Here is a 22,333-nt window from a genome sequence, read left to right as displayed (position 1 = left end):
CAGTTTCTAGGCTGACATTCCAGACGTTGAACCTCCACAGAGCCTCTTGAGTTGTTTTTTTCTTCTTCTTCTTCCTCAAGATGCTGTCACCAAGGAGTCTGTCTTCATCGACTTTCTTTCTCCTCTCTCTTCTGCCCTCACATGCAGACGTGTCGTGAGCCTGTTCATCTCACCGCGAGCCGTTGCGTTGGGGAGGCAGGCGTTAGGAGTCTGTTGACGATACGACCATTCCCTCGAAGAGGTCACAAACACTATTTTCTTGATTTTGCTCGAGATTTCATTTTCTTTTTTCCCGTGCGGCTCAGCTTTTTGCAAAAGATTAGCCCCCATGTTTCATCATCCTCTGCGCGGTGTTCACGGTTCGTAACATCACTCTTATGTCAGAGAATAAACGAGGACTAAGGTGGAAGGTAGACGCAGCCAGAGCACTCATCAGGACCAAATTAAGTATGAGTCTTTGTGACAATACACAATTTTTATAATGATTACGTGGGTAGCATCTGCTTCAGAGAGCTAACCTCAGAAAAGAGAGAAATCTCTTGGCCTTTAAAATATAATTCTTTTGGGGCGCCTGGGTGGCGCAGTCGGTTAAGCGTCCGACTTCAGCCAGGTCACGATCTCGCGGTCCATGAGTTCGAGCCCCGCGTGGGGCTCTGGGCTAATGGCTCAGAGCCTGGAGCCTGCTTCCGATTCTGTGTCTCCCTCTCTCTCTGCCCCTCCCCCGTTCATGCTCTGTCTCTCTCTGTCTCAAAAATAAATAAACGTTAAAAAAAAATTTTTGGGGGGTGCCTGGGTGGCGCAGTCGGTTAAGCGTCCGACTTCAGCTCAGGTCACGATCTCGCGGTCCGTGAGTTCGAGCCCCGCGTCAGGCTCTGGGCTGATGGCTCAGAGCCTGGAGCCTGTTTCCGATTCTGTGTCTCCCTCTCTCTCTGCCCCTCCCCTGTTCATGCTCTGTCTCTCTCTGTCCCGAAAATAAATAAACGTTGAAAAAAAAATTTTTTTTAATAAAAAATAAAATAAAATATAATTCTTTTTAAAAAATGAAGTTCAGGGGCGCCTGGGTGGCGCAGTCGGTTAAGCGTCCGACTTCAGCCAGGTCACGATCTTGCGGTCCGTGAGTTCGAGCCCCGCGTCAGGCTCTGGGCTGATGGCTCAGAGCCTGGAGCCTGTTTCCGATTCTGTGTCTCCCTCTCTCTCTGCCCCTCCCCCATTCATGCTCTGTCTCTCTCTGTCCCAAAAATAAATAAAAAACGTTGAAAAAAAAATTAAAAAAAAAAAAATGAAGTTCAGTGGGGTAAGTATGGTTGGACATATTTTGACCTTTCCTCACTATTCAGATCCTGTAGTATCTGAATTCATGTCCTGGATTTAGATTTGCCAGGTTGGAAAGAAACATATAAATATAACCCTCTTTTGTGGAAACATAACCATTTTAATTTTTCTGAAGGATTTTTTTTTTAGCTGAGTTTCACTTGTTATACTTTTCTAAATGTAAATTTCTAAGTAAGATGTGAAATTTTAGGCTCAACCTAATTAGACTTCTTTCACTAAGAAATTTCATCTAAGGGGCGCCTCGGTGGCCCAAGTCAGTTAAGCATGTGACTTCAGCTCTAGTCATGAGCTCGTGGTTCATGAGTTCAAGCCCCACATCCATTGGAGCCCCACATCAGTCTCTGTACTAACAGTTTGGAGCCTGCTTGGGATTCTCTGTCTCTGTCTCTGTCTCTCTCTCTCTGCCCCTCCCCTGCTTTCTCTCTCTCTCTCTCTCTCTCTCTCTCTGCCCCTCCCCTGCTTTCTCTCTCTCTCTCTCTCTCTCTGCCCCTCCCCTGCTTTCTCTCTTTCTCTCAAATAAACTTCAAAAAAAAAGGAAAAATTCACCTACAATTTTATTAAACTCATTATTAGTAAAGGTTATTGAAATTTCTTCTGGTTAGAAAAGTTAAAAAAACAGAAGTTAATAGGTTCATATGAAGTTTAGTAAGAAAAACCAGTGGATGAATTTAATTCAGAATTCTTTGGGGATAATATGTGTATCTGCCTTCATTTTCAGAATAATGCATGCTATTAAATTTGGAAATATTCTAAAGTTGGAAATCAGACTCCACCTGATTCAAAAAATACCTTTTTTCAGATACGTCTTTTTAAAATAATGGTTGAAATGCATTTGATTCCTATCTTCACAGTTAATCTTCATGCACGGGCTTTCTTGTGTTTCCCCAGCTCTCCTCTCACTGTCCTTAACAAAGATGAGAAGTTTTCTTCCCGACACAAAATTCCCTTGATTATATATTAGAAAGAACTGACACTTTGTAGCAAGGTTTGTAGAGGCGAGAAGCATATCGACCACTTTTCCCCCAGCAAATGATCTCCTGTTAAGTTCAGTAATCACGTTTCGTCTATACATGGAACTTTGAGCAAAGTCTTTGCTTTGCATACATGGCTTTACATCTGATTAAAACTAAATATACATACGTGCCAATTATTTATCTATAGTTAAAATCTGCCAAAATATAGGAGGCTCCCGGCTGATGCCGCCTGGAGATGAGGGTGCAAATGGAAAAACAACCTCCAAAAAGCAATGAAATAATGGATTCGCTTCTATTACGTAGTAAAGAAACCAAAGTGGATCAAAGTGGTCCCAGTCTTCTTGACATTCATAGACTACAGCAGGAGACATATGTGTAAACATTCCCAACTCAGTCAGATAAGTTCTGCTGGAAAGTTGTGCTCACTGAATATATCCAAAGGAAGGTTCCTTCTTCGAACCTTCTAAACACCTTCACTGCAACTGTTATAACTTACAAGTCAGAAATAGAGAACCACTTCTTTACTGAAGGTCATCAATCCATTAGGGCCACGGAGAAGTAAGGAACAACTTAGTACAGTCTGAAACTTTCAGATCACTTGCTTTTCAGGAGAGTATCCTGGCTTTTAAGATGCCACAAATCCAAGCAAAGTTTTATTCAAGTTTAATGGGAACAGGATTCTTTTCTAGACTATCTTAGAGATAATCTCAACTCATAATGCTTTTGTTGTTAAAAAAAAAAAAAGATAAAAATCGATTCAGAAACCAGATCTAATTTGTTAGAAGTGCTGTCATGGGATTTTAGTGTCCGGCCTCTTTTTGAGTGCAAAGCCCCTTTCTACTCAACAGGAGTGTGTTCTCTCCACCCAATAGCAATTAAAACTTTACTTCTCCTGCCATGGAAAGTGCTACTTGGTGGTAGGCTTGGAGAAAACATGGGAAGGGGCTTGGTGATGTCATCCAAGGGAAAAAAAGTAAACATTATTTTGACCTTTAAAAAATAAGAAGATAAGGGGCGCCTGGGTTAGGCGTCTGACTCTTGATTTCGGCTCAGGTCATGATCTCTCACGGTTTGTGAATTTGAGCCCCTCCTCAGGCTCTGAGCCTGGAGCCTGCTTGGGATTCTGTCTTCCTCTCTCTCTCTGCCTCTCTCTCTCTCTCTCTCTCTCAAAAGAAATAAGTACACATTTTTTTAAAATAAGAAGATAGTGGGGCGCCTGGGTGGCGCAGTCGGTTAAGCGTCCGACTTCAGCCAGGTCACGATCTCGCGGTCCGTGAGTTCGAGCCCCGCGTCGGGCTCTGGGCTGATGGCTCGGAGCCTGGAGCCTGTTTCCGATTCTGTGTCTCCCTCTCTCTCTGCCCCTCCCCCGTTCATGCTCTGTCTCTCTCTGTCCCCAAAATAAATAAAAACATTGAAAAAAAATTTTTTTTTAAAAAAAATAAAATAAGAAGATAGATTTTAAAAATTACAGACCAATCAGCTTGATGTTGATGAGCGACATAATCCTAGAAAACAACATTGAGGGGGTGAATAATGAGTACTTACAAAAACCTACTTCTTGGAAGTCAGCATCATAGCCTCAAAACTTGTCGCGCCAAATTTCCCTCATTGCTCTTTCTGTCGTGGCTCCTGGGTGGGTTAGCTGAGAAGATGGTTACAGGCAGTGTATCTCAGGAGTTTACACCGTATTTTTCAAGTTCTTTTGACAGTCTTGGGAACAAGAGAAAACCCAGTGGGCTGGATAATAGAGCGAATTCGCAGCTGATAAACAAAAACGCCCGAAGGATATCAATTGACAGATCTGGATTTGAGATATGCATGTCTTTGCTTGCAGATGCTTTTTCCACCAATTCTTGTGTCATCACCTCCGCCCTTGGCCTGAAGACCTCAGTTGGCCAATTTCTGTTCAGTGAGCACAGATTTCTACCAGCATTTATCTGAGTTGTGATTGTTTGTTTGTACATATGTCTCCTGCTCTAGTCTGTGAATGTCAAGAAGGTAGGGACCGTTTTGATCCACTTTGGTCTCTTTCCTACCTAATAGAATTGAATCCATGGTCGGTACTCAATTGTGGAAAGAATGATTACAGAGAGTCGCTCTACTTATTAATAAATTTGAAGTTGATGAAAGTTGTAAATACTTGCTGTGATAAATGTATCAAAATAATAGATTTAATTCAGTTAGAAAGATCACTTCTTATTATGAGGTAAAATATGAAGGCATATTTTTTTTTTTGTTAAAATTTTTTTTTCAACGTTTATTTATTTTTGGGACAGAGAGAGACAGAGCATGAACGGGGGAGGGGCAGAGAGAGAGGGAGACACAGAATCGGAAACAGGCTCCAGGCTCCGAGCCATCAGCCCAGAGCCCGACGCAGGGCTCGAACTCACGGACCGCGAGATTGTGACCTGGCTGAAGTCGGATGCTTAACTGACTGCGCCACCCAGGCGCCCCCCGAAGGCATATTTAAATAGGACATAAATCTCACATTTAGACTCAAGTAATTGAAACACACGGGAGGAAAGAGACCTTATTTAATATCAGATTATGTTTAAAAACCCTTGGGTCTTTTAGCAACCCCTAAGTTCATTGTGAACAACACGTGTGATACGGCATTTACGAACCAAAATGCCACAACGGGGGCGCCTGAGTGGCTCAGTTGGTTAAGTGTCCAACTCTTGATTTCAGCTCAGGTCTTGATCTTGGGGTTGTGAGTTCTGCATTGGGCTCTGTGTTGGGCATGAAACCTACTTGAATGAATGAATGAATGAATGAAGGCTACAACAGTTGTAGATGGCATTAATACAGGCAGAGAATGGGCTAGAAGCATCCCGCCTACTCAGTTCTGAATATCACATTTTATTTCATTTATTGATTTTTTAAAAATTTTGTTTTTCAACGTTTATTTATTTTTGGGACAGAGAGAGACAGAGCATGAACGGGGGAGGGGCAGAGAGAGAGGGAGACACAGAATCGGAAACAGGCTCCAGGCTCCGAGCCATCAGCCCAGAGCCCAACACGGGGCTCGAACTCACGGACCGTGAGATCGTGACCTGGCTGAAGTCGGACGCTTAACCGACTGCGCCACCCAGGCGCCCCTGAATATCACATTTTAAATGGATCTTTTTGCTCAGAGTATCCCCAGAATAGCCAAGGGCCTATCGGCCATATTAGATAAGAAGAAAATATAGAAGTAAATGCAGGCATTTAGATTTTGCTCAGAGAGAAGTGGTACTAAGGAGAATGTAATAGAGGGCCTCGAATATGTCGAAGGCAAGAAGTGATGGGTTTTATTGCATTTTAGTTGTTTTGTTTATTATGTATTTTTCCTTACTTGGTTTTTCCCTATTTTGCCCCGACGACAGATTCAACTATATGTGTGAAAGCTATAAGAAAGCCAATTTTAAGTAAATATAAAAGAAAATTTTGAAATCGAGCTACCAAAAAACAGAATCTGCCACCTTAAAAAGCAGAAAACTCCTAGTGCAATGGATACTCAAGGCCGAACTGACTGATACTCAAGGCCGAACTGACTGCCCGGCCCCTAAAGGCAATTTCCGTATTGGGTGAGAGGATGTCATTCATTAACCTCTAAGGTCGCATCTGAATCCAGTGTTTTGATATTTTCCGAATGAATCAGACGGGACTGACAGCATGACCTGAATCTGTCCTATATTTATATAAACATCCCGTGGACTGCACCTCATTTTGGCCAGTACTTAACAGACTGAGCCACCCAGGCGCCCCAGTAGTCCATTCCTTTTTAACTGCAGAGTACTTTCTCTTGCACAGATAACACCCTGGTTGGTTTGTCCATTTACCCGCTGGCGGGCATTAGGGCTGTTGTCTAGCTTGGGGACGTTACGAGTAAAGCTGGTAAAAATTGTATACTTGTTGTTGTACCTCTCCTTAGAAATCTTAATTTTGAGAAGGGCACCACACAAGTAACTTCATGGGTTACGTGTATATTTGCTTACTGTATTCATGTTAAGTGTTAGCTCACTTAACAAGCAGCTAGATGACGACGACCAAGGATAAAGTGAGCTGGTGTCAGCTGAGTCCCGGGAGAAAGTCTTAGTTTCCAACGTGGTTTTTTGGGCGTAGTTGCGTATCAGCTCTGTTTTGCTCTATGATCAACCATCCCCCAAATTAATCGCTTAACACAGGGGTCAGCAGATATTTCTATAAAAGACCAGACCGTAGTTTAGGTTTTGTGGGCCGCCTAGGGTCTCTATTGCATATTCTTTTTTTTCCAACTCTTTAAATTATTTTTAATGTTTTTATTTATTTTTGAGACAGAGAGAGACAGAGCGCAAGCGGGGGAGGGGCAGAGAGAGAGGGAGACACGGAATCCGAAGCAGGCTCCGGGCTCCGAGCTGTCAGCCCAGAGCCCGACGCGGGGCTCGAACCCACCGACTGTGAGATCATGACCTGAGCTGAAGCCGGACGCCTAACCGACTGAGCCACCCAGGCGCCCCTGCAACTCTTTAAAAATGTAAAAATCCTACTTAGATGGTAGGCTGTGTGAAAACAGGCCACAGGCCAGACTTGGCCTGTAAGCCATGGTTTGTAGGTCCGTTAACACAGCAACGACTTATTTAGCTCACTCTCTGAAGATGGACTGGGCCATTTTGGTGGTCCGGACCAGCTACTATTCTTTGCTGGGCCTGTGCATGCATCTGTGGCCAGCTTGTGGCTGGATGAGCTATCACGGCCTGACTTGCACGTCTGATGGTTGACAGGCTGGCCCTTAGGAACAAATGCGACTAGGTCTGCTTGCCTCCTGCTCCAACAGGGTAACCCACGGTTCTTCACAAAGATACTTGTCAAGTTTGTGCTTGCGTCACATTTGATATGGTCCGTTGGCCAAAGCAAGTCATGTCATCGGGCCATCACAGATAAGGGGGTGGGAAAAGACCCCAGCTTCTGCTGGGAGGAGGCACAGAGGCACATTGCAAGAGCTAGATACCGTGGAGGGGCCAGAATTTGTGGCCATGTTGCAGTATGCTGCAGAGTGTTGGAGAGGTTACCAGCAAGTTCTTTTGCAGACTGAGAGGGCTCTGAGTTGAGGTGTAGGTGAAACGAGACGTGCTCTGATAATTCTTGCTTTGTGAGTAATCACGCTGGGTGAGACCGTTGGCATGTAGCTTCACAGCCAGTGGTAGAAACAAAGTATCTGTAGCCTGGTGATTTTGAAATATGAAAATTACTGACGAGAAATACAGTTAATTAATCACTTATTACTACTGCCCATTCATGGAATGCTGCCGTGACTAAATACTGGAGAAAGAAGGATTATGACTACTTTTCCGGCTATTCTTCTAGCTGGTCATTCTTTTGAAAAGAATTTTATTCTCCAAGCCCTTATTATTTTCTGATCCTTGATATGCCTCACATTCCCATAGCTCCCGACTGTTCAAAGTGTCCCTACAATCATGTAAGAGGCTTTTTTCTTTTGGGGCGCCTGGGTGGCTCAGTCGGTTCAGTGTGGGACTCTTGATCTCAGTTCAGGTCTTGACGTCAGGGTCGTGAGTTCAAGCTCCGCGTTGGGCTCCATGCCGGGCCTGGGGCCTACTTAAAAAAAAATAATAATAATAATAAATAAATAAATAACGAATCTTTTTTTTTTTTTTTTTCCTTTCTGTAGAAGCATCGTCATTATCAAGTCTTCGTAAACACTTGCTCCGGTCAGTTTCTCCCAAGCACTTCCTAGGGTGAATTTATAGGTATTACATAGAATGGGCCTCCTTCGGCCCTCAGTCTGTCGGCCGAGACATGGGCGCTCGAGCAAGGGCGTCAAATGAGGTCGCGTTGCAGGGGCGAGAGCAGAGGGATGATTTCTCGGTCTCTGTTGGGAAGCGGGCTGCTGACAGCGCCTTTAGCAGCAACGTTTTGCCTTCTGCCGTGTGACAATATCACCGTGCCATTTGCAATGAAAAGAAAAGGCCGGGTGATTCGGAGCGTATGCTCATACGGTCACCTAAGGGAACAGCTGGCGGACAAGATTCTCCCTAAAGCTTGAGGAGGCATCCTTGCTCTCGACCCCTGAAGCGCTTCCTGCTCCTAGAAGTTCAGACGTGACCAACGCCTCCCTAGCTTGTTCCCCCTCCTGAATTTCCGAGAAAACGAAACTGGGCACTGCCCCTGGGTTGCTTCTGAATCTCTGTCTAGAGAAACTGTATTTACGCATAACTGTCCAATAGGTACGCAGTCCATCTCTTTCTCTGTGCTTTCGTCTTTTTTCACCCACCCACGGTAAAAGTTACTTTTTACATATCATCCCAGTGCAAACACCCCTGCGTACACACACGTTATCTGTGTCTATAAATATTGCTCTGTGTTCGAACAAAGAAGAGCCCCACCAAACATTACTTATCCTTACTGTAGAAGTCCTTCTCATATTTTCTGTTCTTTTCTTTGCCATCAAAAACAATATTAGGGATGATGCACTGTATGGATTTCATGACCCATTACTGGTTCGTGACCTGATGTTTGGGAAAATGCCGTGCCTGCCATGTTTTATCCCTAACTCAGGCGTGGCCGTCAGCAAGTGGCACTCTAGGACCACGTTGCCTCGATCCCCATAAGATGGCTTCAGCTCGGGGGCACTGGACCCTCAAGGGGCCCTGGAAAGACAGCTGCTGTAGGGATTTTGCTGAAGACGGACATTGCGCAGTGTTTCCTCCCATGTGACAAACCATGCAGTAATTTGATTTAAATTTTTTTTTTCAACGTTTATTTATTTTTGGGACAGAGAGAGAGACAGAGCATGAACGGGGGAGGGCCAGAGAGAGAGGGAGACACAGAATGGGAAACAGGCTCCAGGCTCTGAGCCATCAGCCCAGAGCCCGACGCGGGGCTCGAACTCACGGACCGCGAGATCGTGACCTGGCTGAAGTCGGACGCTTAACCGACTGCGCCACCCAGGTGCCCCTGATTTAGATCTCAGAGCAGAATGGAGATTTTGCTTTGCTTCCCTTTGCTTGCTTCAAAAACTCTGGATGGAAAATATTGACATAGAAAAAGGTGTAATCTTAAGTATACGGTACAATGAATTTTCACCATCTGAACGCACCTCTGTAACCAGAATCCAGATCAAGAGACAAAGCATTACCCGCCCCTGAAATCCCCCTGTGCCCCCCTTCCAACCATTACCCACCCTTGCCCTCCGTGGGTAACCACTACCTTAAATTTAAACACCATTAATCTGGACCGTGTTTGTACTTCATGCAAATGGAATCATACGCCCTGTATTCTCTTGTGCCTGGCCTTTTATTTTATTTTTATTTTATTTGTTTTAAATGTTTATTCATTTTTGAGAAAGAGACAGAGAGACAGAGTGCAAGTGGGGGAGGGGCAGCGAGAGAGTGAGAGCGACACAGGATCCGAAGCAGGCTCTAGGCTCCCAGCTGTCACCAACAGGGAGATCATACCTGAGCTGAGGTCGGGTGGATACTTACCCAAATGAACCCCCCAGGCACTCCTGTGCCTGGCTTTTTAAAACCCACATTCACATGGGGCGCCTGGGTGGCTCAGTTGGTTAAGCGTCCGACTCTTGGTTTTGGCTCAGGTCGTGATCTCACGGTTCCTGGGTACATGGCCTGCATCGGGCTCCACAATGACAGCACAGAGCCTGCTTGGGAGTGTCTCTCTCTCTCCCTCTCTCTCTCTGCCCCTCCCCTGCTCATCCTCTCTCTCAAAATAAGTGAAAATGGAAAAGAAAAAAAATAAAGGAGGTTTAAAAAAAAGCTCATATTCACCCGGAGTGTTGTATGAAGTTGTTCATTCTCACTGCTGTATAAATATGCTACGATTTATGTTTTCTGCCGATGGCCCCCGGATACAAAGAATGATGTTGTAAACATTCTAATGTGTCATTTGGTGATTATATGCGTGCATCCCTTTTAAAATTACATCAGGGAGTGACACTTCTGGGTCATTAGGTTTGCCCGTGTCGGCCTTTTATACCTTCTGCCGGTTTTCCAATGTGGTCGTACCGGTTTACATTCCCGTCAGCAAAGCGAAGAGAGTTCTAGCTGCTCCACGCCATCCCCAAGGCTTTGTGTTCTTCGTCTTTCTCGTTCTGGTGGGTGTGCATAGCTAAATGTGACTGTGTCAAGCCCGATGATCTTCAAATCTGTCTCTAACTTTTCCTCCCTTCTTGACGTTTTATTCTGTTACATTTTCTTAATCCTGGATTTTATCTATTAACTGGTGACATTTATTCATTCTTGGAAGTTGCCCTCGAAGCACGTCCATGATACACACACACGTATGAATCCTTCGCTAGCGGTGCCGTGATCCCAAACCCTAGAGTCTCCCCTTTCCTCCAGCCGTCGCATCCAGCTGGTCGAAAAGCAGAATTGAGTTTCTCCTGTAGCCTTTCTTGAGTTCAACCTTGCCACCAAGTTGCCAAGGCTACTTTCTTAATTCAGGCTTTCATCCTCTGTGTGCGTGTGTGTTTTTCCCCCCGATCCTTATAGCATAAAGGATCTGCTTTTTGTAATTAAAGTATAGCTGACACACAATGATACATGGGTTTCAGCTGTACAACACAGGGATTGGCCAACTCTCCATGTTATGCTGTGCTCACCACAAGTGTAACGGCCATCTGTCACCATAGGACGCTGTTAGAATACCATTGACTATATTCCCAGTGCCGAACTTTGTTTTTCCTGTGACTTCTTCGTTCCGCAAATGGAAGCCTGCATCTCCAACTCCCCGTCACCCAGTTGGTTATCTTCTCTTCGCTGGAATATTTTCATGGTCTACTTGGCATCCATTTCCATTCTAATCCATTTCTTCTTTTCTTGTTTCTTCCCACTCCAAAGTGAATTCTCTCTAAAAAGAAAAATCTTCACAAGCACGAGTAATGCCGGTGTTTTTTCTCGGTTTTCCATCATATGAGGAGAAGCTTCTAAGGGATGAGAATGCTTGAACCTGCGAGGATGTACTCTCCCACGCTAGGGTCTTGATATTGCCTGTAGAATGTGATTTGATATTCTAATGGGGACGGTAGCGTTTTCTGAATATCAACCTTCTTGAGATACAAAACACAATATTGGCCAAATTCTTTTTGGAATTCCCCAAAAAAGCATAATCTGATTTTATAACACAGCAGTATGTGAACACGTAAACATCTGTGCTTTAGTAAATCGTTAATATGAGAAATGAGCTCACAGAGTCAACTGAAGCAACTTGTTTCAGCTCTTCACACACAAACAAAAACCTGCATGAAACCTGGTGGTTTCAGTCTAGTTAGCTCTTAATTGGAATGTGTGTTTGTTGACCCCAACACGTCAAACCACTTTTCCCTTTTGCTTCCTTTTTTTTATGGCTGTTTCTATACTTACCATCTACCTGTTACTGTGTTTCTTCGTATGAGTCTATCTCCTCCTCCCCACCCCCCCACTAGATTCTAAGCTCCTTAAAGTCTAGGCCATATTTGGGTGCTCCTCTTGGAACCGGGGCACAGTGTTGAAATTTTAAACTATTTCCAGGAGCACCTGGGTGGCTCAGTCTGTTGACCTGACTCTCGGTTTTATGGTTCCCATGATCCCAGAGTCATGGGACGGAGCCTCAGATCTGGGCTCCACAGTGATCATGGAGCCTGCTTGGGATTCATTCTCTCTCTCTCTCTCTCTCCCCCTCCCTCCCTCCCTTTGCCCCTCTCCCTCGCTTGCGTGCACACACACACTCTCTCTAAAAGAATAAAACAAAATAAAAAAAGAATAAAAGAATAAACTATTTCCGTGTCCATCTTCCAAACATTTTCTAGGATTTACTAATAGTGAAGAGCGGTGAAAACAGTTTAACTGATAAGCGAAGACGTATGTCAGTGCCCAATAAGTACCTCATGGCCGCAGTCATCCAAAGAAATTAATACAGGGGAATATGCGATAAACTTATTCTAGGTACAGCACATGAAAAAAAAATTCTTGGAGATCTGTGAATTAATTACAATTCCTTGCGTTCATATTTTCCTTTTATCTTCCAAAAAAAAAAAAAATGCCTTGACAAAAATAAACCAGTGCTGGAGTACAAGATTCAGCCCTTGGTAAATCATTAATTGGTTACATTGGTTTTAACCTCCGTTTCTCCCTTTATGGATTCCTGTCCGTGGGGAATTCCTATCGCATCCTGTCTGTTGAAGGCCTGTCACTAACAGGACTTGTCCATCAGGGTGTAGGGGATCTTTCTCTCCCACTATTTCCGACAAATCCAATATCTCCTGCCTCTCTCACTACTTCAGGGTTCTGCTCTCTGACAATATGAATGCGAATCCACCTTTTAACATGTGGGAATACTACTGATATTTTAACCTCGGCCCCAAAGAATGAGAGCCAAAAGGTGCTTATTTCATTCCTACCTCAGGCTTGTGGTTGCTGATTTATCTCGCAAAAAAAAAAAAAAAAAAAAAGAGAAAATCTTATTTGACCCACCTGCTTCCTTCTTAAAGGTAAAATCAGAAGGGAAGATTCCTTTTGCAAATTTCCGAAAAGGAGAGACAAACTCTTAGACCTCTCCTTTCCCCTCATGACAGCAGTCTCAAAATGGCAAGTGAAAGTGTCTGTGCAGAATTTAGTTTGTGCTGTATTCCCGACAGTATTCCTGGACATACTGGGTTTTCTTTTAAGGAATTGTGACTGCAGCACAAGCGACGTTGCATTAACATTGCATTCCCCAGCCTTCAAATCGTTTTCATAGTCATTATGTCATTTGACCCACACTGTGGCCCTGTGCAGTAGTATCTGAATTGGCGACAGGAGTCAAGAGAGCTCCAGAGGGGGTCAGTGACCGGCCTCTGAGGGGCAGAATTGGTCCAGAGCTGTGCCTTGCTCGTCTTAACGCCTCTGCTAGAATATACAGCTACGCTTGCTGACGATTAAGAAGCTGCTTTTGATTCTGGTAGATATTCATCTCAAAGGGAAGGAAAAAACCCTGGTGTCTTCATTCGGTAGCATTTGAATATTAAATTTTCCTTATCTGTTTCAACTTAGGATGACTTCTTTGTTCGCTTAATTGACTGGTAATTCCTCTGTTTACTTTTTTTTCCCCCCAAATCTCAAGAAGCAAGTCATAAGTATTAAAAAGGGTTACATTAGCATTTAACATTTTTTATGAAATTCGAGTATTTTAGAAAGGAGTCATTTAGGCAGGCATGTATGTAGAATTTTGCATTTTAATTAAAAAGCCTCGAAATGAAATGAACCTCTGACAGTAACAGATGAGTACTTCTAAAAGCTGTGTTACTATTTGATATATGTGCAGTGTTTTCTTGTGGATAATAAGTCCTACGACTTGTTTCAAGAAAAGTGACAGGACTAAAACAATTAAAAAAGACAAAGCTGCTCTTTTTTAATCATACACTCATAAATAAAACTGGGTTGTGAATTATTTCCAGAGAAGCAATTGACAAAGTGTAAGTAAATCACTCTAAGAACTAAAGCTGTCTTGATTTTTTTTTTGAATGCTCAAACCAAACCTGTATCCTTGTCCAATTATGAATTTCCTGTGACAAATAAATATTTACAAAGTATGAAATATAGACTTGGTGCACTTCCTAAGGCCAAAGCATACTATGAAAACTAAAATTTAATATTTTTTCTCCCCTCGAATACACCAGAATAAGAGCCTAACTTTAAAATCATTCTCTCTTGGAGCAGACTGTCCATTAATCATTCTTTAGATAATATTGGCTTTGTGAGTTTTCAGGTAGAAAGAAAAACTGCAATTTCTAGATCAGAAAATCTGAGTATTTATGGATTTGAAGAAAACAATAAGACCTAGCAGAATAGAATTTTCTGTAAGCCCCATTATGCAGTCAAGAAGGACAATTCTTTCAACACCCCCCCACCCCTATTTTCCTGTAAAAATCCTTTACGTTGTTAAAGGGCTTGATTGGGTAGATCCGAGGGTTAATTTACTTGTGATTTGGAAAAAGACTGAGACTTCCTTCTTCTTCTTCTTCTTCTTCTTATTATTATTATTATTATTAAGTTTTTTACTGTGATGTGTGGGAGGAAGGTAGAAAGAGGCCCCAGAATGAATTCACTAATTGGGGTTTTCACCTGCTGTGAGTCTAATCGAAAACAAAGCCTTATTTGTAGCTGAAGAGGAAGGCAGATTATGCAGACTGTCAGAATTTCTGCCTAGTTTTGAAATTCCTGCTCTTTGCCACAGTCGTTGGGGAAAAGGCAGACAGACAGATCCAGCTCTGAGCCGTTGTTAAGGTAGACCGGGAATGCTGTCGTCAGTGTTCTTGAACCACCTTAACGAGTTACCCATTTTTAGCAGGTGGCGGTGTGCTTTCTAGCCGCGGGGTAGCGCTGTAGCTGGCGGGCTGGTACCGAATTCTTTCCGGGGGAAGCAGCCGCTGGCCTGTGAGGTTAATGAAGTGTGGCTTTCTTTTTGTGAAGATGCTAAACTTCACATCTCTTTAGATGTTCGGTTTGATATAGGTGGCTCCGTGGGAGCTTTGAAAAAATCTTAGGAAGAGCAAACTACATGAGAGGGGAGCTGAGTTCCACTTGATTTGGAACCTGTTTGGTGAAATCTCCGGTTTAGGTGGCAGCTGGGCCAGAGAACTTCCCTCAGCCTGGCTTACCCTGCCTCCCTGCAGGGGAAGGGCCTGGAAGAATAGGCTTTTGTGTGAGTGTGAAATAACTCTGTGTCTGAATGCAGAGGGCTCTTCATTTACTGGTTAATGTGTACTGACTGGATATTCTTATGTCCAGAAGATGCTGGTTTCAGATTGATCTAAAGAGATTGTTGTACATATTTTAATTAGTCCGCCGTGGCGTTTGCCCTCACTAGCAAGGACTCACCATCATCACGAGCCTTTATCGGACGTCCGATTCACCGCTCGCGGCTAAGACTCGTCCTGTGCAAAGAGCGACATGGAATCCTTACGTGTTTGCTACGTATGCAGATGTTGGGATTTGACTGTAAAACATGTATTATGCTTAGCGGAAGTGGTGCCTATATTCCAAATGAGTTTTAGAAAATGAGGCAGGTTATACTTAACATTGGCTAGGGAACAGAAAGCAATGCGGGTAGAGACTCTTGGAGCTAGAGGAAGCTGGACCCTAGCGGGTAGTGCCGTCCCCCATTCCGTCTCTTTACCCTTTCCCTTTCTGCTCCTCATTTTATTTATTTTTTTTAATTTTTTTTAACGTTTATTTATTTTTGAGGCAGAGAGAGACACAGCATGAACGGGGGAGGGGCAGAGAGAGAGGGAGACACAGAGTCGGAAACAGGCTCCAGGCTCCGAGCCATCAGCCCAGAGCCCGACACGGGGCTCGAACTCGCAGACCGCGAGATCGTGACCTGAGCTGAAGTCGGCCGCTTAACCGACTGAGCCACCCAGGCGCCCCTCTGCTCCTCATTTCATAACGGTAAAACCTGACTAGCACTGAATCTCCAGCAGCCCAGGAGGACAAGGACGTGTTTGTGCAAGATACGAGCAGCTTGGCCTCTGGCCCAGGCCCTAAACACCCTCCCCGACCTGGGCTCGTCCAAACCTGTGACCCTACAGCACTGACATTTCCAGTCCTTAGCTCCAATCCAAACGTCGTCCCTGTGAGCTCCAGACTCAAGAGGTCCAACTGCCTTTTGCATCACACGGCCTCCTCAGACTCATCGTGCTTAAGACTGAATTCCTCCTCTCTCTCTGACCCTCTTCTGTACTGAACCTGCCCCCCCCCCCCGACATTCCTGGCTTGGTGAATATTACTCATGCAGTCTCGGGATTCACCCCTAGAACCGTGACTCAACCTTGGCTGCCTATAAGAATCACCTGGGGAGCCTTAAAAAAAATCCCAGTGCTCAAGGTCAATTAGATCAGAGTGGCCGGCTGGCAAGATGGAGGTCCGTGGTCCTGGTAGATCTTCTCTCTTTTCCACTCATGCATCCCATCAGTCATGACTCCTGGGGTTTTTTTAAGTTTATTTATTTAACCTTGAACCTAGAACCTTGAGCTCAGGACCTGAGCGGAAAACAAGAGTCGGATGCTTAAGCGACTGAGCCACCCAGGCGCCCCACGACTCCTGTAGTTTTAAACCTTATTTTATCGTTTCTCCACTCTCGGCCACTACCGTTGTTCAGAGCCCTGTCATATTGCCGTCAGCTTGTATCTGGTCTCCTAATTCCAGACTCCTCCGATCCAGCCCTCACTCCATTTCCCGAGTGATTTTGCTAAAAGGCAGATAGGACAGAACCACACCCGTGCTTAAATACAGACCTTTCAGGATATAGGTCAAACTCTGGATCGTCACACTAGGTCCTGCTCAATTTGCACGCCTACTGAATCTCTATCTTGACATTCTCTCCCAAAGATCAAATAGACCACTGAAGCTCTTGAAAAGAAAAAGCTGTTTGTGGCCTCTTTACCTTCACACCTGCCATTATCACCATTTATAAGTGCTGATTTGCCTTTACGCCCAGTTGACCAGATGCTCCTTTTGGGCCTACAGAGGAGGCTTCTAGAAATAGCTGTTCAGTGAATGAACCTAGTCATCTTCAGCCCCAAAAGGTGGAGTTAACTTACTCCTCCCTCAGAAGTCCCCACTCAGCATCCAGTCTAGTGAGCCAGAGGTTGGCTTTGACTGGATGGGTCCCTGTTTGGTCAGGATCCTGGGAGAAATGGATGGTACATTTGAAAGTGGTACTTGAAAAGAGCATGCTGGAAAGGTTATTTACAAAAGCCTGAGCAGCGTAGGGGAAAGAACAAGGGCAAAGGGAGAACCTGGAAGGTGCCGTTGCTGTAGAAATGACTGCCCAGCTAGACTTGTGGCGGGAGGGTAAAGGAACTTAGCCACTTCCAGGTGCAAGGCCAACAGGAGGGAGCCTGGGGAGTAAATATGCAAACATCTCTCTCCTTCTGCCCCTCATCTCCAGCTGTAGGCCTTTCCTCATGGCCTCCCGTTGGCTGAAAGCAAGAGGAAGCCAAAGGGAGAGAGAGCCTGATTGATGTCATCCCCAGAGGTCCAACCCCCTGGGGCACAGAGCAGCGTGGAGAAGGGCAGAGGATAGAGGTGGAGGGGAGAATGAGGGGTTAGTCCTTTAGATCAGAGAGGCCTTCATTTTTCTAAGTACATGCAACATTGAAGTGGTTCAAAGATTGGAGTTTTGGGTATGGAAGAATTACCTGGGGTGCCTTCCTGGACCTCATTCCGTCTCGTTCGTTGCTTAGCCCTTTTTGTAGCAAACCTACTCTCCTCTCCTGTCAGACAGCAGTGAGATCGCTCATGAGCACCAAAGAAAAATATACAGATCATCCCCCACAGTAAAAGAGGCCACATCTCCCCATGGCAGCATAGTAGAGGCCTTGGAGCCAAACTCCCTCTTCCAGACCTGGCGCCGTCGCGTTCTCGCCATGGTGTCTGGGATGAGTAGCTCATGGTAAATTCCGGAGTCAGAGTTTCAACTTGTTTTTTCTGGTGGCCGAGCCCCATGTTCCTTTCCTGTCTCTGATTCACGTCAAAACAGTAATCATAATAATAGCTACTATAAACAATTTATTTTCATACATGGCATCATTGTAGAATTTACATATGACATGAAGATACATAAATTCTGTTCTTTTCTCAATGCCTTTTCCTAATAAGCGAAATTCATAATCTAAGCGAAGCTGACAATAAAGCAGTTACTGTGATGCCCGTGTCATTTCTTAATAATACTTTCGGTATTTAATTTCTAAAATAACATCAAGATTTGGGAACAAGTCTTCAAGTGCCTATAACTCCAGTCTAAAAAAGAACTTAAAGATGTATTTTTGAGGATTGCCATCTGTCAAATTTAAGAAAAAAAAAATCTGAATAGTGATTTCTTATTTTCCATTCTTTTTTTCCCAACGAATTGTTCCTAGTAGTTTTCTAGCTGAACAGTGAGAAAATGGACTTGAGCATTTATATTTTAGCGAAACGTATCAGCACTTCGGAATCTTCAGTGGGTAATTTAAAAGTGTAAAACGAAGGAGAAGAAGAAGAAGAAGAAGAAGAAGAAGAAGAAGAAGGAGGAGGAGGAGGGGGAGGAGGAGGGGAAGAGGAAGCAGAGGAGGAGGGGGAGGAGGAAGAGGAAGAGGAAGAAGAAGGAGGAGGAGATGAAAGGAGCATGACAAAGCACAGGTGTTGCAAACCTTTAGCTCATTGATTTCTGATATATACAAATGCCCATGCTGTGAGGCGTCTCTCTTTTCAGTGAAATAAACATAAACAGTATTTAAGTGATTTGCCACGTTGACACCGAGGTTAGTCACTGATTAATGGCAAAGGCCACAACTTTCTCCTCGCAGAATACTAATCCCTTCTCCCCCAACGATAGGGGCAGGCCTAGAATCAGCAGTTAGACCCAGGGACAACCTTACCCAAAGGGAATCCTAGTGTGCCCCCCTCAGACCATAAGAGAAGCTGCCTCCACCACTCCCTGGCTCAAAAGGGCCAAAGGACGGCATTACTAAGTCTCAATTTATGAGGCCAGCAGAAGTGCTATATTTGCTTTAAAATCGTACCTACATGCACGTCTTTAATGATAACGGTTACATTTTTATTTGGTTGGTCAAGGGTAAGGAAGACACTTGGCATCCCCTCTCCCTTTTGTTCACGTACTTTATTTTTTGCCTCTTTTGTCATGCTGTAGCAAACCGTAAAGGGGGATTGACATCTACAGCCCGGCCCCCTCAACTCCAACACTGTATGGGGGGGGGGGAGGCAAAGGGAAATGTTGAGCCAAAAAAGGATATTTAAAATGAAAAAGGGGGACTCATTTTATTTTTTAAAAATTTTTTTTTCAACGTTTATTTATTTTTGGGACAGAGAGAGACAGAGCATGAACGGGGGAGGGGCAGAGAGAGAGGGAGACACAGAATCGGAAACAGGCTCCAGGCTCTGAGCCATCAGCCCAGAGCCCGACGCGGGGCTCGAACTCATGGAGCGCGAGATCGTGACCTGGCTGAAGTCGGCCGCTTAACCGACTGCGCCACCCAGGCGCCCCAGGGGGACTCATTTTAAACTGTAAACTGAAGTGGAATGAATCAGCCAGAGAGAGTGAAAAGGCAGTCGTTGAAAGAAGATAAAAAGAAAAATAGGCCAACAAAATAAATGGACAAAGAGGGACAATGAAACCAAAGGGAGTTTGTCAGAAAACACTCTTTGGATGGATGCTAATGGAAGGTACTTTGTGAAGAATGCAAAAACTTGATGTGCTAATGAAGGCTTTCTTCCTTTCAGAGTATTTGCAGCCTTGAAATAATTTTGAACAGTTAACCTGTATTGTCATATGGCAAACACTAAGATTAGAAATACTTGAACTGCCCGGGCCCTGCGACTTTTCAAATAAAATGTTCCATTGGAGATGGTTTCCTTTTAGATTTCTCTAAAACGCTACTAAAAGACCGAACTGTGCACGCCGTTGGTGGTGGTGTTTTCTTTAGAGTCTATACCAGTGGTTCTCAAACTTCAAGGTGCTGTTTCAACTTCAGTAGGTCTGGGCTGGGACCCAGGAATTCCTCTTTCTCAAAAGTTCCCAGGCGATGCTGATACTGGTACACTTTGAGAACTACAGCTGTGTCACCAATACGAATGAATGCTGCTTCCTGAGAAGCCCGTTTAGCCCAGGCTGAGCATAGCCTGAATTCCATGTCCTTACAGCCCTACCACTTTAATCTGCGACTGAGGGAAAGCGGTGGGGGGAGAGAACTGTGATTGTGATTTTTCCCTCTCAGGCTCTGAAAGGAAAACTCTGAGCCCACACACTTAATTATCTGCAATGAGGTCATTTGCACCTAGGTCATTTATTTAGGCAACAAGTAGTCTTGCTGGAGGTTTTAAGGCGGTGCCGGCAGGGCGGTGTGTGGTTTTCAGGTTCCTAGGACTACCTTAAATCCCTTCCTCCGTCTGTCTTTTCTTTTTCTTTCCTTTTTGGGAGGCTGAGCCCCCGCTGCGGGGTCTCCCGGAGCCCGGGTTCCTAGGTCGCTAGGTGGGGGCGGAGCCCGGCCCGGCCCCGCCCCGTCTGCCTGCAGCCCCCCCTCCGCGCCCGCCCGCCCGCCCGCCTGCCCGCGCCGGCTCCTCCGCAGTGCTTTCAGCTGCGAGCCTGGGCGGCGGCGGCGCTCGACTCTCGGGGAGCCCGGCGGCTCTGGGAAGCTCACTCCTCCGCTCGCGCCTTCCCTCGACCGCCGAGCCCTTGCAGCCATGAGGGAGCAGCTCAAAGGGTAAGTGCAACACGGCCTCCTCAGATCGCCGCAATCCGTGCACTTGTGGCACGAGCAGGGGGCAGAGCCAGGCGGCCAAAACTTGGACGAGCGCGGCGGCTGGACTCCGGGCGCCGGGCGGCCGGGCGTCGGGGAACCTACCCCGCGGGTCCTTGCTGCGCCGCTGCAGGTGCGTCCCCGCGGCGTCCTCCTCGGCGCCGGGTTTGCGGGGGAGCCCCCTTGCTCTGGCTGTGGGATAGGCTCGGCGAGAAAAAAGCTGATTTCTCGTCGTACCCAGAGGGGACAGCGCGTTCCCCAGGCGGGGATTGGGGCCGCGGGAGCTTTTTGCTCCTTTCCGGGCTGTGTGGACGTGAGCCAGACAGGCTGTTCCTAAACCGTCTCTCGACCTCGCGGAGGGAAGGGGCGCGCGAGGCTTTACCTTCCATTGCACTGCAAGTGCCAAAAGGTCAACTTTCTGCCTGATTTCTTCCGAGGATTCCAACTGACGTTCCCCTTGTTGGCTTTTCTACTGTGTTCGTTCTGTGCCCCAAGTCTTGCAGAAACCAGGAAAGAAAGAAAAAAGCAATTAAAGCCCAGAAGCCAAGGATTTGACATAGAGAGAGGATCAAGGGATTTTTGTTATTGTTTTCTGTTTTGCCCTCCGGGGTTGGGCGTGCAGTCTTTTCTGGGTGTCCTTCGCTCGTGTTTCTCCAGGTGTCTGTGCTCGTCTTTAAGCAAAGTTTGTCATTCCTGATCTGATCGTGGCGACGAAAAGGGCAGGACACTTTGTTTATCTCCGTTAAATTGGAAGTTAAGTTTGAAGCTTAAATGGAAAGGGTTCGGTTGCCCGAGGGAGGCACAATATTAATTATGAAATGCTTTAACGTCATTTTTAAAAAGTGCGTCTGACTTAAGTGGGGAACCAGAGTCTTTTCAGTGAAATGTACGTTCTTCCTTGGCCAAAAAGCTCCTCTTGGTGTCCCTCCTTCCTTATCCCTGTCACCTATGCTCGTCACCACCACCACCCCCCCCCCCCCATCTTTCTCTCTTGACTAGATTTTTTATTTCCTTGTGCCACATCCCCTCTTTGCAGGATCCAGTTGCTCTTGGAGAAGCTAGAGGAGCAAATGGAACAACACGGTTACGTGAAAGGTCTCTGACCCTTGATCACCGCGGAATTGGTTTCAGTCAGCGTTGTTTGATCTTGGATTGGACACGACCCCGAAGTGGAATTGGTCTGGCCAAAGTTGAGGGTGGGTGGGATTTAAGCCCAAAAAGCAAATAGAGGGATGACAAGTAACAGCTGGCACCGTCACCGGGGCAATCATCTTTGGCCTGGCTTGAGCCAAACAGAATACAATGTTAAATATCCCAGGGAACAAGAAGGGGGGACTGGAATAGGATTTCTGATGCTTAGGTGGACCCCCAGCCCCCTAAGCCCCCTCCCCACGGTAGCAGAAACTTTTAAATACATTTTCCCATTCCCGCCCTGCCAGTATTCCAGCAATGCAAGCCAAGTTCAACATTCAGCATGGAAATGCCAAGGTTCCTCTAGAAAAGGAGTCTGATCCCCAGATTAAAGGGAAATGATTTTGTGTGTGTGGATCAATGAGCTCCAGATTATATATGAAGCCGAACTCTAATCCTCTGCAAATCGCAAGAGAACGGTACCTTTTTATACCGCTGCATAGCGATTAGGTTCCCCCCCCCCCCCCCCCCCCCCCGGGAAGTAGTGGAAAGAGATTTTTTTTTTTTTTAAACGGCAACTGTTTGGAATATTTTCAGTACCCAATAACAGTGGTGGCAGAAGAAATCTTATTTTAATTAGGCAACTGCGAGA

The 22,333-nt window shown here is 45.4% G+C and overlaps 1 protein-coding gene across 6 annotated transcripts in view; it reads left to right on the top strand.

Annotated features, from left to right (window-relative positions):
- Positions 1-22,333, top strand: part of DMD (dystrophin) — a 1,630,689-nt gene that overhangs the window by 1,461,069 nt on the left and 147,287 nt on the right. For 2 of the 6 annotated variants that reach the window (XM_047076055.1, XM_047076056.1), the window contains exon 1: positions 20,425-20,514. The exons of the other annotated variants lie outside the window; for them this stretch is intronic. In XM_047076055.1, the coding sequence (XP_046932011.1) occupies positions 20,495-20,514 (20 nt within the window). In that variant the 5' untranslated portion in view covers positions 20,425-20,494. Of the gene's footprint in view, positions 1-20,424; positions 20,515-22,333 lie in introns of those variants that run through there. 6 annotated transcript variants of the gene reach the window in all.

This window comes from Lynx rufus, unplaced genomic scaffold (assembly GCF_022079265.1).
Source record: "Lynx rufus isolate CCGP_SWC_20201006 ecotype Redwood Valley unplaced genomic scaffold, mLynRuf1.p SCAF_14, whole genome shotgun sequence".
In the NCBI taxonomy this organism is placed as follows: Eukaryota; Metazoa; Chordata; class Mammalia; order Carnivora; family Felidae; genus Lynx; species Lynx rufus.
The sequence above is the reverse complement of the archived record's forward strand: the minus strand, read 5'-3'. Positions and strand labels throughout refer to the sequence as shown.